Source organism: Caenorhabditis briggsae (assembly GCF_000004555.2).
Source record: "Caenorhabditis briggsae complete genome, chrI, whole genome shotgun sequence".
Lineage (NCBI taxonomy): Eukaryota > Metazoa > Nematoda > Chromadorea > Rhabditida > Rhabditidae > Caenorhabditis > Caenorhabditis briggsae.
The window spans coordinates 15,320,284-15,333,407 of NC_013489.2; the positions used below are offsets into that span (position 1 = coordinate 15,320,284).

General features: G+C 37.5%; 5 protein-coding genes across 5 annotated transcripts in view; 1 reads left to right on the forward strand and 4 right to left on the reverse strand.

Annotated features, from left to right (window-relative positions):
- Positions 1–839, reverse strand: part of CBG08723 — a gene marked incomplete at both ends in the record, with an annotated part of 2,126 nt that extends 1,287 nt beyond the window's left edge. Inside the window, 3 exons of the mRNA XM_002640566.1 lie at positions 387–451; positions 497–673; positions 717–839. Of these exons, the coding sequence (XP_002640612.1) occupies positions 387–451; positions 497–673; positions 717–839 (365 nt within the window). The remainder of the gene's footprint in view (positions 1–386; positions 452–496; positions 674–716) is intronic.
- Positions 840–1,264: 425 nt separating this feature from the next.
- CBG08724 lies at positions 1,265–2,970 on the reverse strand (the record flags this gene model as incomplete). Its single annotated transcript, XM_002640567.1, has 8 exons — positions 1,265–1,363; positions 1,411–1,695; positions 1,741–1,825; positions 1,871–2,000; positions 2,049–2,320; positions 2,417–2,615; positions 2,727–2,883; positions 2,929–2,970. 8 exons carry the CDS (start codon positions 2,968–2,970, stop codon positions 1,265–1,267), a joined length of 1,269 nt encoding a protein of 422 aa, XP_002640613.1.
- Positions 2,971–4,412: 1,442 nt separating this feature from the next.
- Positions 4,413–4,665, reverse strand: CBG25423 (the record flags this gene model as incomplete). Its single annotated transcript, XM_045241620.1, has 2 exons — positions 4,413–4,550; positions 4,597–4,665. 2 exons carry the CDS (start codon positions 4,663–4,665, stop codon positions 4,413–4,415), a joined length of 207 nt encoding a protein of 68 aa, XP_045098819.1.
- Positions 4,666–7,741: 3,076 nt separating this feature from the next.
- Positions 7,742–8,536, forward strand: CBG08726 (the record flags this gene model as incomplete). Its single annotated transcript, XM_002640568.1, has 4 exons — positions 7,742–7,864; positions 7,911–8,066; positions 8,114–8,217; positions 8,263–8,536. The coding sequence occupies 4 exons, from the start codon at positions 7,742–7,744 to the stop codon at positions 8,534–8,536; spliced, it is 657 nt and encodes a 218-aa protein (XP_002640614.1).
- On the reverse strand, positions 8,467–11,738 carry CBG08727 (the record flags this gene model as incomplete). The annotated part of the gene is made up of 9 exons (XM_045241621.1): positions 8,467–8,478; positions 8,870–9,041; positions 9,084–9,257; positions 9,302–9,382; positions 9,427–9,648; positions 10,448–10,768; positions 10,821–10,952; positions 10,997–11,506; positions 11,560–11,738. 9 exons carry the CDS (start codon positions 11,736–11,738, stop codon positions 8,467–8,469), a joined length of 1,803 nt encoding a protein of 600 aa, XP_045093836.1.
- Between the last annotated feature and the right edge of the window lie 1,386 nt (positions 11,739–13,124).

Below are 13,124 nucleotides of genomic sequence, written 5' to 3' on the forward strand. Positions count from 1 at the left end.
TACCTATTTATGTTGTTTCAAAGTGAAAAAAATGATGAAGAGGGTGTGTAGCTGCAAACGTATCTAATTGAAAAGGGAAAGTATCTATTTTTGATAAAAATGAGAAGATAAGGGAAGGTGTGAAACTTTTCAATATGACGTCTTCATCAGAATTAATGGTCGTTTTGATGAATAGTGACACTTCATTTCGAGAGTGATACACTAACGGACGGAAGTACCGTATAATTGATATTTAATAGAACGTCACCTCGATGGGCTGGTTTAGGGGGAATATTGTTGTCTGAAACGTGTTTAATTTTGTGTGTTTTTCGCTGCGATATATAATTTTTAACGTGCCCATCAAAGCTTAAAACAACTAAACTTTGAAAAACAAAGAAATACCTTACATCGCTAAAAGTCGAATTGCGTCTTCAAAAGTAACATATCCAACGTTGACTAGTGTTTCAATGATCTATAAAAACAATATCCATTTTTCTGCTTAGCTTTAAAAACTAACTTCGAAAGAGACAGCAGGTTGTGAGACGACTGTTTTAAACAGCGACGCATTCTTCGTGTTGGCATCTAATAGGAATTCCGATTTGACACCACACGCTACAAGTTTCTCGAAAACTTTAGCTGACTCTTGCCGAGCAAACGAATCTCGTCCAGGGATCACAAACTCCGTTCCTTTCGTCTAAAAATAGTTATTTTTTGAATATCTAGAATCTTTTTTATACTTTCAAGTCTTCTACTATCTGCTCCATGAGTCGATTTGCTTCACTTCTTTCTTTTGTGATTGTTCGTGAAATAGCAGATGCTCGCAGAGATCGACTTGCAACAAACATCAGTGTCCGATGCATTCTTCAAACGAATCATTATTACTCCGCTTATCCACTAGATCAAATATTGTACAGTTTTCATAGAAAACCTGAAATCAGTTAAACTAGCTCATGATGAGAACGTATTTATTTCGAGCGTACAATTCGATGAAAACAGGTTGAGGATCATATTTAGATTTTGAGAGACGTCTGAAAACATCTTTAGAAAACACGTCGGATCCATTTAAGAGATGAAATAGGACAAAAATAAAGAAATCAATAAATAGGGGAAAGGAAAAAAATGAATCGAGGTCAATCTGGTTGGAGAAGAAGAGCAAGAAGCACAACATGTGTTGAGTAGAGAAGAAAAATGAACATTAAAATAGATAGATGAGCATTATAGTTTGATCTTAGATTTAGAAGACAAATGGGGTAATACTATAAACATTGTGGGAACGATTCCATTATCATTTCATTCTCATTTCGTATTCTCCGTTCTGCGTAATATACCGAACCCACGGAAGCGCTTGGTAGCCACTCTTTTCTATGATTTTCAAATAGCGTACCTGAAACGTTAAACTAAATTAGATACCTCTGACTAAACTTCACGCACCTGAATTCCCGAAGTGGTGAAGTATGGAATCTCGAACTTGACTTTGATCGGTGGTCTTCCCTCTGATTCCTCACTCATAACAGATGGTAGAGATAGGTGTGCAGTGAGAAGGTATTCCTTCCCGCCTGGGAAACTCTTGATGGTCCATACGAATGCACTCTGCTCCGGTGTGTATTTCACCGATCCGATGCTGGTCTTGAATTTCGGCGAATCTGCGTCAGATGGGACTGGGATGATAATTTCAACGTTGTTGGCAGTGGACCGACGTTTGAATTGAGATTTTGCCTGAAATCAATGATAGAGGTAGTAGGAGAAAGAGAATAAAAATACCTTGATGATAAATGACACTCTCGAGTGACTGTGACGCTCAATACTTGTCTCAATCCAAATCAGTGGCTTCACAACAGTAGTCAGTCTAGAACTCGAATGATTTTCTTTTTTCTAGGTCGCTTCTACTCACCTATAACTCATCAACTCGAAAGCGCCATCAGGGGGAATGAATGATATAGTGCGATCGGTATCGAAGCGAGACAGACGAACACATTGATGAAACTTCACATCTTCCAGCTCGACCGACTTACTCTTTCCTCCTAAATATCACACTTAGCTATACTTCTCAAATTCCGAATATCACTCACTTCCACTTCCCTCAAACAGAACTTTGTCGTTCAAACCAAGCCGCAATTCAGGCATTCCAGTGAGATAAACTCTCATTTTGACACTTCCAACGATTTCCGACTGGAGAACTGTTCCATTGGCACTTGCCAGCATGTTGACACTTTCGATCACATCCAGGAATACCTCATTTTTCCGGTACTTTATTCCCTCGGATCTCCAGGAAACAGCATTCGTGACTGCCATCGGAGGACGAGGTGCCGAAACCAGCTTTTGGCCTTCCTGAGTAATGTACCTGAAAAACGTGTGAGTTTCATGAACATGAATGTTTGAATGCATTTATCTGCTTAACCGAATTAGATTGGCTATTAGTATGCTTCCTCAGACTCACTCTTGCAAAATGCGGCTTTCTGTGGTTTGTGGGAAACCGAAATCCATCATTTCATCAAGCAACTCGTAGATTACAACAAAATTGTCGCGAATCGATTCCTCTTCAACGTCTTTAAAGTATTCGGAGAACACTTCGACACATTTGTAGAGAAACGAAAGGATCATTGTGACGTTGACGTTGGAGCGGCATGCTGAGACCACTGAAATGATGAAATAATAGAACATTTTGATTTAAATTCAACTATCTAGACAATAAAAACAATAATCCAGTGTGAAAGAATGTCGGAAATCGACTTGTACTCAAAACTAACAATAAATGTTTGTGTGCTTGATGAACACAAAATTGGTGTCCTGATAAGTGAGCACCGGTGCTGCCAACCCTTCTTCTTCCTTCTCCATCAACAAAGTGATGAATTTATCGACCGTTGTCATGTCCACATCGCCACGATAATTTCGGGATATTATCGTCTGAGAAAAATAAAAATTAGAAGCCAATTTCGAACAATTTCTAACTTTTCCCTTTAAATCCAGAATAAACATAGCGGAAGTCGCCATTTTCGTTAATTTATTTTTATTCAGAATATCTATGACGTGGCATCAATTGGAAGACGTTTTCGGAGAAAAAATAGAAGAAAACGGATGAAATTCGATAAATGAGTGCACGACGATGGATATCGGCTACTGGTTGCCTTGTCGTCTGCGTCTCTCTTTTTTCTCTTGTCTCTAAGCGGCAACTGCAGATAGACTTTCGCGACGACACAGGAAGGGAATAAAACTGCAATTTCCATTCTGAAAAACAATTAAGCAGTTATAATCGAAGAAAACCAATTCTTAAACATGCTTGTGTTGGTTAGACATCGGTCCTCGCCTCGACAATACAGTATTGTATCTTCACGAAAGTTCTCAGAAAAAGATATTCGATGGGGTTATTCAGGCAACCTGTAAAAACTACAAAAAATGACAAAAAAATCCGCGAAAAAAACTGAGACTGAACCAATCAGGCTGAAACTTTGGGGAAACTGGAGTTTGTATGAATTTAAAATTTCGATTCTCAGCCCTATAGGTTCCCTATTAGATAGGAGGCTCAAGACACCATCTCCGCCCGGCCAGGCCTGTTAAGTATGGTTTTATTATGCCCAGTTTTACTATGTTACAGTTTTATTCTACTCAGTTTTTTTATCGAGTACCGCCATTCAAGTGAATGTCCGAGACAGACAGAAAAGTTTCCATATTAAGAAGTGGATTTCGAAAAGTAGATTTTTGGATTCTACGCATTTCAAAGTGTCAGACTATCAGACTATTTGCAGCAATTTCCCTCTATTTAACGTTGCGGAACAGTTCATAAACGCAACAGACAGAGTCATCGGCGCGTTTCCCCAGAAGCAGCCGACACTTCCCGGCCACTATACTTTGTGTGTCAGAAGACTCCACCCACTTTTCTCTCTTGAAACCGAGGAGAGGCAAACAGAGGAGATGCGTTTTCAAGAGAAAATACGATTTTGCAGAGTTGAGATATTTTCTCGCTTTTTTTTTGACGGAAATAGATAAAAGGCTGGAAATGATAATGTTTGAGACTGGTTTCAGCTTCTAGGGTGTATAATGAGCCAAGTTATGAACGATCTACGAACTACGACTTCCAACGCTTAGGGAAAACTCGGAATACTTCTTTTTTTGTTCCTATATACTTTGAATGAACATAGTACTGCAACTAAATATTAAGAGTGCAATTTGGTAATGTGATTTTCTCGAATATTCCATTCAGATTTGGGTTCATCATTATCTCATTCGATGAGAATCAAATTTCGATTAGAGTTCCTGTGGAATGTGTGTCCGTAAATGTTAGATCTTTCTTTGTTTAGAAATCAATTCATTCATTTAAGAGAAACACATTTTTTTACAAAAGGAGAAAGTATGAATACATATTAGTATGACAATCGTTTTACATTATGGAGTTGAAGGATGATCAATTTTCAAACGGTGGACATTTGGATAGGCGTCTAATTCCGTCTCCTTCTTTTCTTTAGCTTGAGCTCCTTGATTTTTTTCTGTTTATTTTCCTCCCACTCTTTTCCTTCCAGACGTTTGGGTTTTGTGAACATCCAGCGAAGAAAAAGGTAGAGACAGTAGAAGGGCACCTGAAAAGTTGAATATCAGGGACAAGCAACAAAAAGAGGAACTCACTAGAATGAGAACAAAGACAAAATAGAAGAACATCGCCACGAAGAAAAACTTGAGAACCGACCACAGCATCCTTCTGGTATTTCGACTATAAATAAAAGAAGAAGAAGAGAGTGAAAGTATAATTATAACTCTGACCCACCTCCTGATTAGAGAGGCTTATACTCGGAGGGTGTATAGACAACAAGAAGGTAAGGGAGAGTGACTAAAGTGAAATTTCGGATGAGTATGCTCACTTAGGTAACCAAGAGTGATGAGAGTGAGTAAGAAAACAAGAGAAACGGCGCAAACTCATAAATAAAAGGAAAATGACAGCGAGAAACTGTTGCGTATATTTAGAAGCATAGGAGGAGTCAACCACATCCACACATTGTGGTACCGAAATTTCTGAGAAGCACCGTGTACAAAGGTAGAAATTAGGTGGTACATGATTCTACTCTGATGTGAAGGAGGCGTGTCAACGAAAACAGAAGAATAGAGACCAATTTGAACATTAAGAATCACAATCAGTCAGAGAAATAAGTAAGGGTTTGAATTGTTTGAATGAGTAATCAATAATTTTCTCTTTTAGTTTATCTGATGATCTATAACCTCAGTCCGCAAATTCGAGAAAGTACAAAACAGATGTCTGTCTACAAGAGATACACTCCGAGCCTACAACTTCTATGATCCCAATTCATGTAGAACCCTACTCGTTAACACAAATATGTTAGTTCATTTAACAATACTGCTTTATTTTTTTAAAGTTTTTACAGAACAAGGGAAGACATATTGAGAGTTAGGAAAAGTTTATAATGAGAAATTTAAAGGTGATTAAAGAGGAGTCGTGCACATTATTTGATCGTAAAAATGCTTTCTTGTTCTGATCTTTAAAACGTAGCATAAAGCTGACATCAAGAGTAATCTATTAATCATATCAATATAATCGAAACAAGTGTTAAAATTAATCAGTTTTCGGGTGTACCCCATCCTTGTTCGTCTCGTTTTCAGTGGTGGACTCTCCGTGTTCCTCGTTTTCATCATTCCTGGTCCGGTTTTCTTCCTCCTCCTTTCTTTTCTTGACCTCCTCCTCCATCTCTTTTTCCTTCTTGGCACGTTCGATGTTTGCCAACTGCTGACGTCTGTTGATTACTTGGACGAGAATCTGATAAATTAATTTGTGAAAATACAGAAAATAACCTGAACTCACAATTATTGCGGCTGAAAAGCAGTTTTCGAGAAGACATTGCATGAAGCTTCCAAAGGTTTCCGGTCTGGGAGTCATTCCTAAAAACTGAAAAAAGTTTATTCCAAACAAAAACTTTCAAAAAAAAAAGATGAAGAGACGAGAGAAATCGATTCTTCACCAGAGTATCTCATTATTATATGCTAGAGCTCCTTCTAATCAAGGACTGAAAGAATGAAGAAAACTTATAAGCCAAATACTTCTGGGATTTTAGAATAGCAGTAAATAACATTTAAGTTACGAGCAGGCTGTAATAAGAGAGTTTGACACAATAAACGTCATTTGGAAATGTTTTCTCATTAAAATCCAAAGTCATGTCAGCAATTCAAAGTTTCATTTTAAAACAAAAAGGTCCGACATTTCATTTTTCTGCATTTTATGTCATTTGAAGAAGTCGTTACTATGGACCAATGCAGCTCAAAAATAGAAAAATTAAGACGGATTTGAAGTACACATGGAAATGTGGTGCATCAAAATTCCAATGCCTGTTTGATGGGTTGAAATGAATCTGAGGATTCCGCATGAATATCAAGTTTAGTATGACAACGTTGGTTGGAATTGAGTCAAAGGGTCAAAACTTGAATGCTCATTAATTTTCGGAAGTTGTCACAAACAACTCAATTTCGGGAATAGTTCTGATTTAATTTCTCATTTGGAGAGAGCACCTTTTAAAAATTCCAAGAAACAAACGTCTCCTGGAATGATGTTTATACTCTTTCATTGTTTTCTTAATCTTGAAGATCCAAGCTAAATTTTTTTATGCAGCACATGAATAGACCTAGACAACGTTTTGCAAAATTTAATTCCTTCTTGTTTCTTCTATTTCATTATTCAAATGTTACATTTTGTTAAAGTATCAGTCGAGCAAGACAGAAACGTTTCCATAGTGAGAAGTAGATTCCAAAGAGTGGATTTTCGGATTCTCCGCATTTCAAAGTGTCAGACTATCAATTTTCAGCAATTTCCCTCTATTTCCCCCAGAAGCAGCCGACACTTCCCGGGTTCGCGCCGGCCACTATACTTTGTGTGTCATGAGACTCCGCCCACTTTTCTCCCTTGAAACCGAGGAGAGGCAAACAGAGGAGATGCGTTTTCAAGAGAAAATACGATTTTGCAGAGTTGAGATATTTTTTTTGCAGATTTGAGATATAATTCGGAACGCATATTTTTGTTCTAATATACTTCGAATGAATCTAGTATTGTAACTTAGCTTGTAACTTAAGATTGTAGTTTGGTTGTGTGATTTTCTCGAATATTCCATTCAAAATTGGGACCATCATTATCTCATTTGATGAGCATCAAACTGCAAGTAACTAGAAGCTTTGAAAAACTCACTGAGAAATGGTTCATTAAAACCTAAAATTCGACTTTTACCAAGAATGCAAAACTCAAAAAAAATTTGCGCAATCTAGCTTACACACAAGTAAGATTCCGAAAATGAACTGTAACCGAATTTCTACACTGTACTGATCTTCGATATGTTTCTCATAATTGTATGCCTTGGAAAATACTTGAATTTAAAATACCCTCAAATTTTTCATATGTCCACTAATCACTATCTTCTGACTAACCCACTTCTTCGTCTAAACGGCAAAACACAATTCCAGTGCTCTTGTTTTCTGACAGAAAGTGTCTGCTTTCTTTCTACTAACTCGCCAAACAAAGATGCCCATTCATATTGACTATTTCAGTTTCTTTTTATTTTTCAGTGCAATTTATAGTGTTCCCCCTATAGCCATTACTATCAGAATGACAGTTTTCTATTTTAAAAATCGGAAACTTTTGAATCCGAACACTTTGCATCCTATGTTGTATATCCAATTTTTAATAATGGAATACTTCAATTTCTGTCACATTTTGATCGATTTTCTAGTTTCTCGAATACCGAATAGTGGTTTTTTGGACATTGGTTGTATATGCCAAATGGAAAAATTGATGAGCATTATGGTATTCGTCAGCTACGTAGTTGTTTACGCTAAAAATTTGTCAACGATTTCATTCTGTCTGATACGAGTTTATCTACTTTTTGCTGAAGCATGGAAGAAGGTTTCTGGATTTTTTTGTAACTTTTTCCATTATAAGTTTATTTGAGGCATCATTCTTCGTCTACCTTCTCATTTTTTCAATCCCGTTTGCTTTTATTCTGGCTCTACCTCGATACATGACCGGTGCTTCTTGTGTTGCAATGAATCCCCCATTCCCAGCTGACTCCGTGATGATCACTTCAAACCAACCAGACATTAGCATGGTGAGTGAAGTTCGTAACATTTCTTTATCGAATAAAATGGTTCACAGACTTTGTCAAACATAATTGATGTCACTTTCTATCCCTCGATTATCATAACAATTGTGTGTTTGAATTTTTTAATAATGCGGAAGCTGTGGCGAAAGAGGAATCAGTATGTCTTTACTTCACCTGTATTCCAATTTCTTGTCTGATTCAGGAGTAATATGCTACGTCGTAAATATGATAGAAAAGCTGAAAAAAGTCTAACGATAACAATGATTTTTATCCTGCTGCCAGTTGTCATAAACTCTTCCATTTCCGTCATAGAGAGTTTTGGCTCATGCAGCATCGTTCTTTATATAATTCGACCGTGGTTAATAGACGCGAGAGCTCATATAATTGTTTGTTGGTTTTACTACACTCATCCCATATTCTGTAAAAAGAAACTATGTTCAAGAGTGACTGTCAGACGAACTAAGGATACAAAATAAAAGCGCCAGAAGTTGTGCTTTCGAATAATTTCTTTTCAGTTTGAATAAAGCTGACTTTTCATCTTTCATTAACTTATCAGCTTTATCTCCGGAATGAAACTCAAATCAATATTTTTTCAAAGTCCTTAATTTCTCACCTCCAAAATGATCGTTTCCCTCTTCAAAATTCCCGAATACGAAAATTAAGAATCGCCACGGAACAAATAAAACAAATACAAATTCATTAAATTTCATTATTTTGGTTTTTGAAAAATGCAAAAACATTAAAATTTAAAAAATAATTAATTTTTAAATTGATTTAATCCGACGTCTTTTCAGGTTTTTTCTCCTAACCATAGGCTCCGGAACCGTCTCCGGTGGTCCTTCCTCCCACTCATCCAGATCTCCAACCATATATTCTTCCTGATCGTCTCGCCACTCTCCTTCCGGATAATCGGATCGATGAAATCGTCCTGGAATCCTTATTTCAGGAGTCTTTTCAACGAAGGAGTGGAGTTCAAGTTGTCTGAAACTTTCTGTGAAATTCCAAAAAAATTGTTTGTCTTACTTCTCCAAATTTTTCTCTGTAAATGTTTTTCCAGCTTGCATCATTGTCTTGAATTCAGCTTTTGAGTAGGACTTGGAGGTTGGGTAGATCTCATTGAATTGAAAACATTCTAAAAATTTCAGAATCTCCTCGCGCGACGAGTGGTCGGAGTAGGGAACTCTGATGTTAGGATCGCTGAAAAGATCAATAATTTGTGAAAAAATCTAGGTGACACCTACGATTCAGAAACTCCTCCGTATAGATGATCAACTTGTGTGACCTCGATGACAATTATTGGCTTTCCTAGGGCATCTGGCATCCTAAACAAAGCTCGCTCTATTGATAACGATTAGAGCGCGCTTACGTCCACTCGCGTTTTTCCACCACTTGGATCTGTCGTTTCTGATTTGCGATTCCATACTCGTAAAAGAATCCCAAAACTTTGCCGATAGCCAATTTTTCCGGATACACAAAAATCGGTTCGTATATTCTGTAAGACAGATTTTCGATTATACGTTCCTGACCGAGCTGGTGTAGTGGTAGCACGATATCAGCATCCGGATGATTCATAATCTCTTTTTGAAGTCTGCAAAATTTTCCAATTTTTGAGACCCCCCAAATTCCGGGGAAAAAAATCGGGGAAAAACCGGGGAAAGTGGGCGGAGTCGAGAAAAACCGTGCGGCAAAACCGTGCCAGGGTTGCAATTTAGGCTTCGCCCCCTCATGACCATGTCCAAATGTGCAGAAAAACCGTGCCAGGGTTGCATTTTAGGCTCCGCCCCCGACTCCCTCCGCCCACTTTTCCCCGATTTTTTTCCCAGGTTTTTTCTTTCCCCGGAATTTGCGGGGTCTCCAATTTTTTGATTTTTCTTTGCCTTTGCGCTCTAAAGCACCAGACATGAGCGGAATAAAATTTTTGAAAATCCGGAAGAAGGAATAAGGAATAAGGGACAAAAATTGAAAATCAGGAACAAGGAATAAGGAATAAAAATTAAAAAACCCGGAAAAAGGAATAAGGAATAAGGAATAGAAAAAACACCCGGAATAAGGAAGAAGGAATAAGGAATACGGAACAAAATTTCGAAAAAAGCCGAATGTGTTTTGAAACTTTTTGACAAAACGTATAAAAGAGGAATTTAGGCTTCATCAAACGACTTTTTAAGTGGTAGTTTAGGTTTAGAAAGCGTTTTTTCTAATTTTAAATTTCAAATTTTTAATTGTTCGAATTATCCGGAAGAATAAGAAAAAATCAGGAATAAGGAATAAGGAATAAAAATTGAAAAACCCGGAAGAAGGTATAAGGAATAAGGAATAGAAAAAACACCCGGAATAAGGAAGAAGGAATAAGGAATAAGGAATTCCGCTCATGTCTGTAATGCACTAACAATTGTTCTGAAATCTCTCTTGAAGTAAAAGCAACATCGACGGAGAAATACGTATTATCCAGATAGATTCTTGCAAAAGATATGTCCTTGACCCAACCGAGTTTCTCATTCTCAAACTGTCGCATATACGATGCTTCTGCTCGAAAATCGCCAGTACAGAGAATCGGACCGCCCGCGATTTCATCGATTAAAGGTCCTTGAAACACGAACATCACTGCTCCAGGACAATGATTCGCATCGATTGCAGTGACTTGAAAATTTTCGAATTTATAGGGAATATTAAGGTCGAGAGGTTGGATCGTGTCTTCCGGAAGGGGTTCTCTGCAAAAAATCGATTTTTTTTTTCATTTTTCAAAACATAAATATCACTTACCCAACAATTAAATTCAAAATTTTAGCAGTTTCCTTGCTGCAATAAACTTTATGTGGAAACTTGGCATTGATTCCGCGGCAGTGCTCAGAGTGAGCATGAGTGAGAAAGTGATAGTTGCATTTTGAAGATTGCCTGGAAAATTCAACCATTTTTTGGCTTTCTCATAGCGCTCGTACTGAAAGTAATCAACAGAAATGTGATCTCCAATAACAATTTTATTGCAAGCTTTCGCTATTTGATTCTCGTCAAGATCCTTTTGAATAAGAGTCACATCCGAGTTTGATTCATCAGAATCAGAAATTCCGAATTCTCGATATTCATTAGGGTCGCTTTGCACAATAAGCAACCACTCAGCACACTGTGTTTTCATTCTTTGGAAATTCAAATTCACAGAATTTTCCGGAACCACCCAGATTCCACGATCATGTTTTCCCCCATTTTCACCATGAAGAGTCATTGTTAGATTGTCGCCTTTCACATAAGCATGGACGTTTTTAATTGCAACAAAGTCAAGGGACTTTAATTTCTTCACAGTCTCAATATGATCATCATAGACAACAATCTCGATTAAATCCGATTTTCCGAATCTTTCGATAATTCTCATAACTTGTATATCTGGTGGAACGATATAGGATCCAAACATTTCTTTGTCTATGTGACACATTTGAGCTTCTCGCCTTTCCTTTCTGTAAAAATAACATTTGAAAGTTTGGTTTTTTTAATTTGAAAATCAGCTTACAGATGCTTTGGTCCAAACGATGAGCCTCTCCAAACACGTAGAACATAGACATTTCTGACAGTCAAAACTACTGAATGCACTTGAGCGACAATATTGTAATAGCTTTGAAACTCTGTGTAATATTTATTATCGTCGAACTTTGCACAAGCATTTAGACGTTTTTCAAGGAGTTTTGACATTCTGAAAAGCTTGAAAATCGGCGAAAAACATACTTTTAAAGCGAAATTTGCAAAAAATTAGAAAACCCGTTTGAATTTCTAGCCTTCTCCGAGAGGACTACACAAAGTTTGGTATTCTAGGTCACTCTTCAAGCTTGAAAAAGCGGCCTGGAACACCAAATCTCGTATAGTCCTCTCGGAGAAGAACAGCATTATATTACAAAAAATTTGAAAATAAAAAAAAATTATTATGTCTCCTCCAGTGTATCCAATGAACTCCATTGGTTAGCACTGCTTTACAAAAACTCTAACAAAATGGAAAATCTTTCGTGACGTCTTCTGATGATGAGAAGCGGACCAGTGTGTAGAGGGTGACGAGGAGTCTGGAAAATGTTCAAATATGGTTATTATGGCCTAGAAATCCCAATTTTAGGCCATGATGACCTAGAAACCCAAATCTGTGCCTTATGTTGGATGTGCATTCGTTGTTAGAACCACTGGAAGCAATGTGTGTAAGCTCCGCCCATTTAGTAACGTTTGTAATGGTCCATCATCCGCACACAGCAGCTTGGATATCGTTGGACAGAGAAATTGGTCCGAGAGCTGCAAAACTTTCAAAAATCCATATTTTCCAAGACAAACCTCACCCAACAAACTTGCCCACGCATTGCTCAGCCGACGAGACTACCATACACAGTCCGGTACACGTGGCAAGTAGATGGATGAACAGTCGAAGATTCTCAGGCGGATATATAAGGAAGATTGGAGGTGAATTGTTTTATCTTGTTTCAGGATGGCAAGTTTTTCTCACCTAAAAGTTTTCTGTTGTTCCTGAAAAGCGCATGGACTCTAGACTTGAAAACGAATAGACTTGAAAACAACCAAATGTTTAACTTAATGATTCAAGACTACTCAAATTGGAGAGAACGTATCCCTGATGCTGCATTATACTTCCATATCTGGATTTTCCAAGATCCTTATTGAAAAAAAAACATACCGTAAAGTTTACGGCGTAAACACTCTAATAGAACGCCACCCGAATAGTCAACTTTGAGCCCATGTATCTCATTTTCTCTGAAAGATATCAAAAAATGGTTCACTGATAAAATGTTGCTATTTCATGATAAACTTTCTATTAGTTGACAACTTTTTGATATCTTCCAAGAGAAATGAGACATATAGGCTCAAACAAGGACGGTCCGGGTGGCGTTCTATTAGAGTGTTTACGGTATGTATTGATATTAGAGTTGCCCTTTTGCTCGTCGTTTTTCCTTCGTTTCTGCCTCTTGTTTCTTTCTTCATTTTCGTTTCGTTTCGTTTCGTTTTCGCGCTCTCGCAATTGTTCTTCACCACCCATCTGCGTCTGTTCCAATCTTCCCTTATTTTCATTTTCGTCTCGTCCTCACC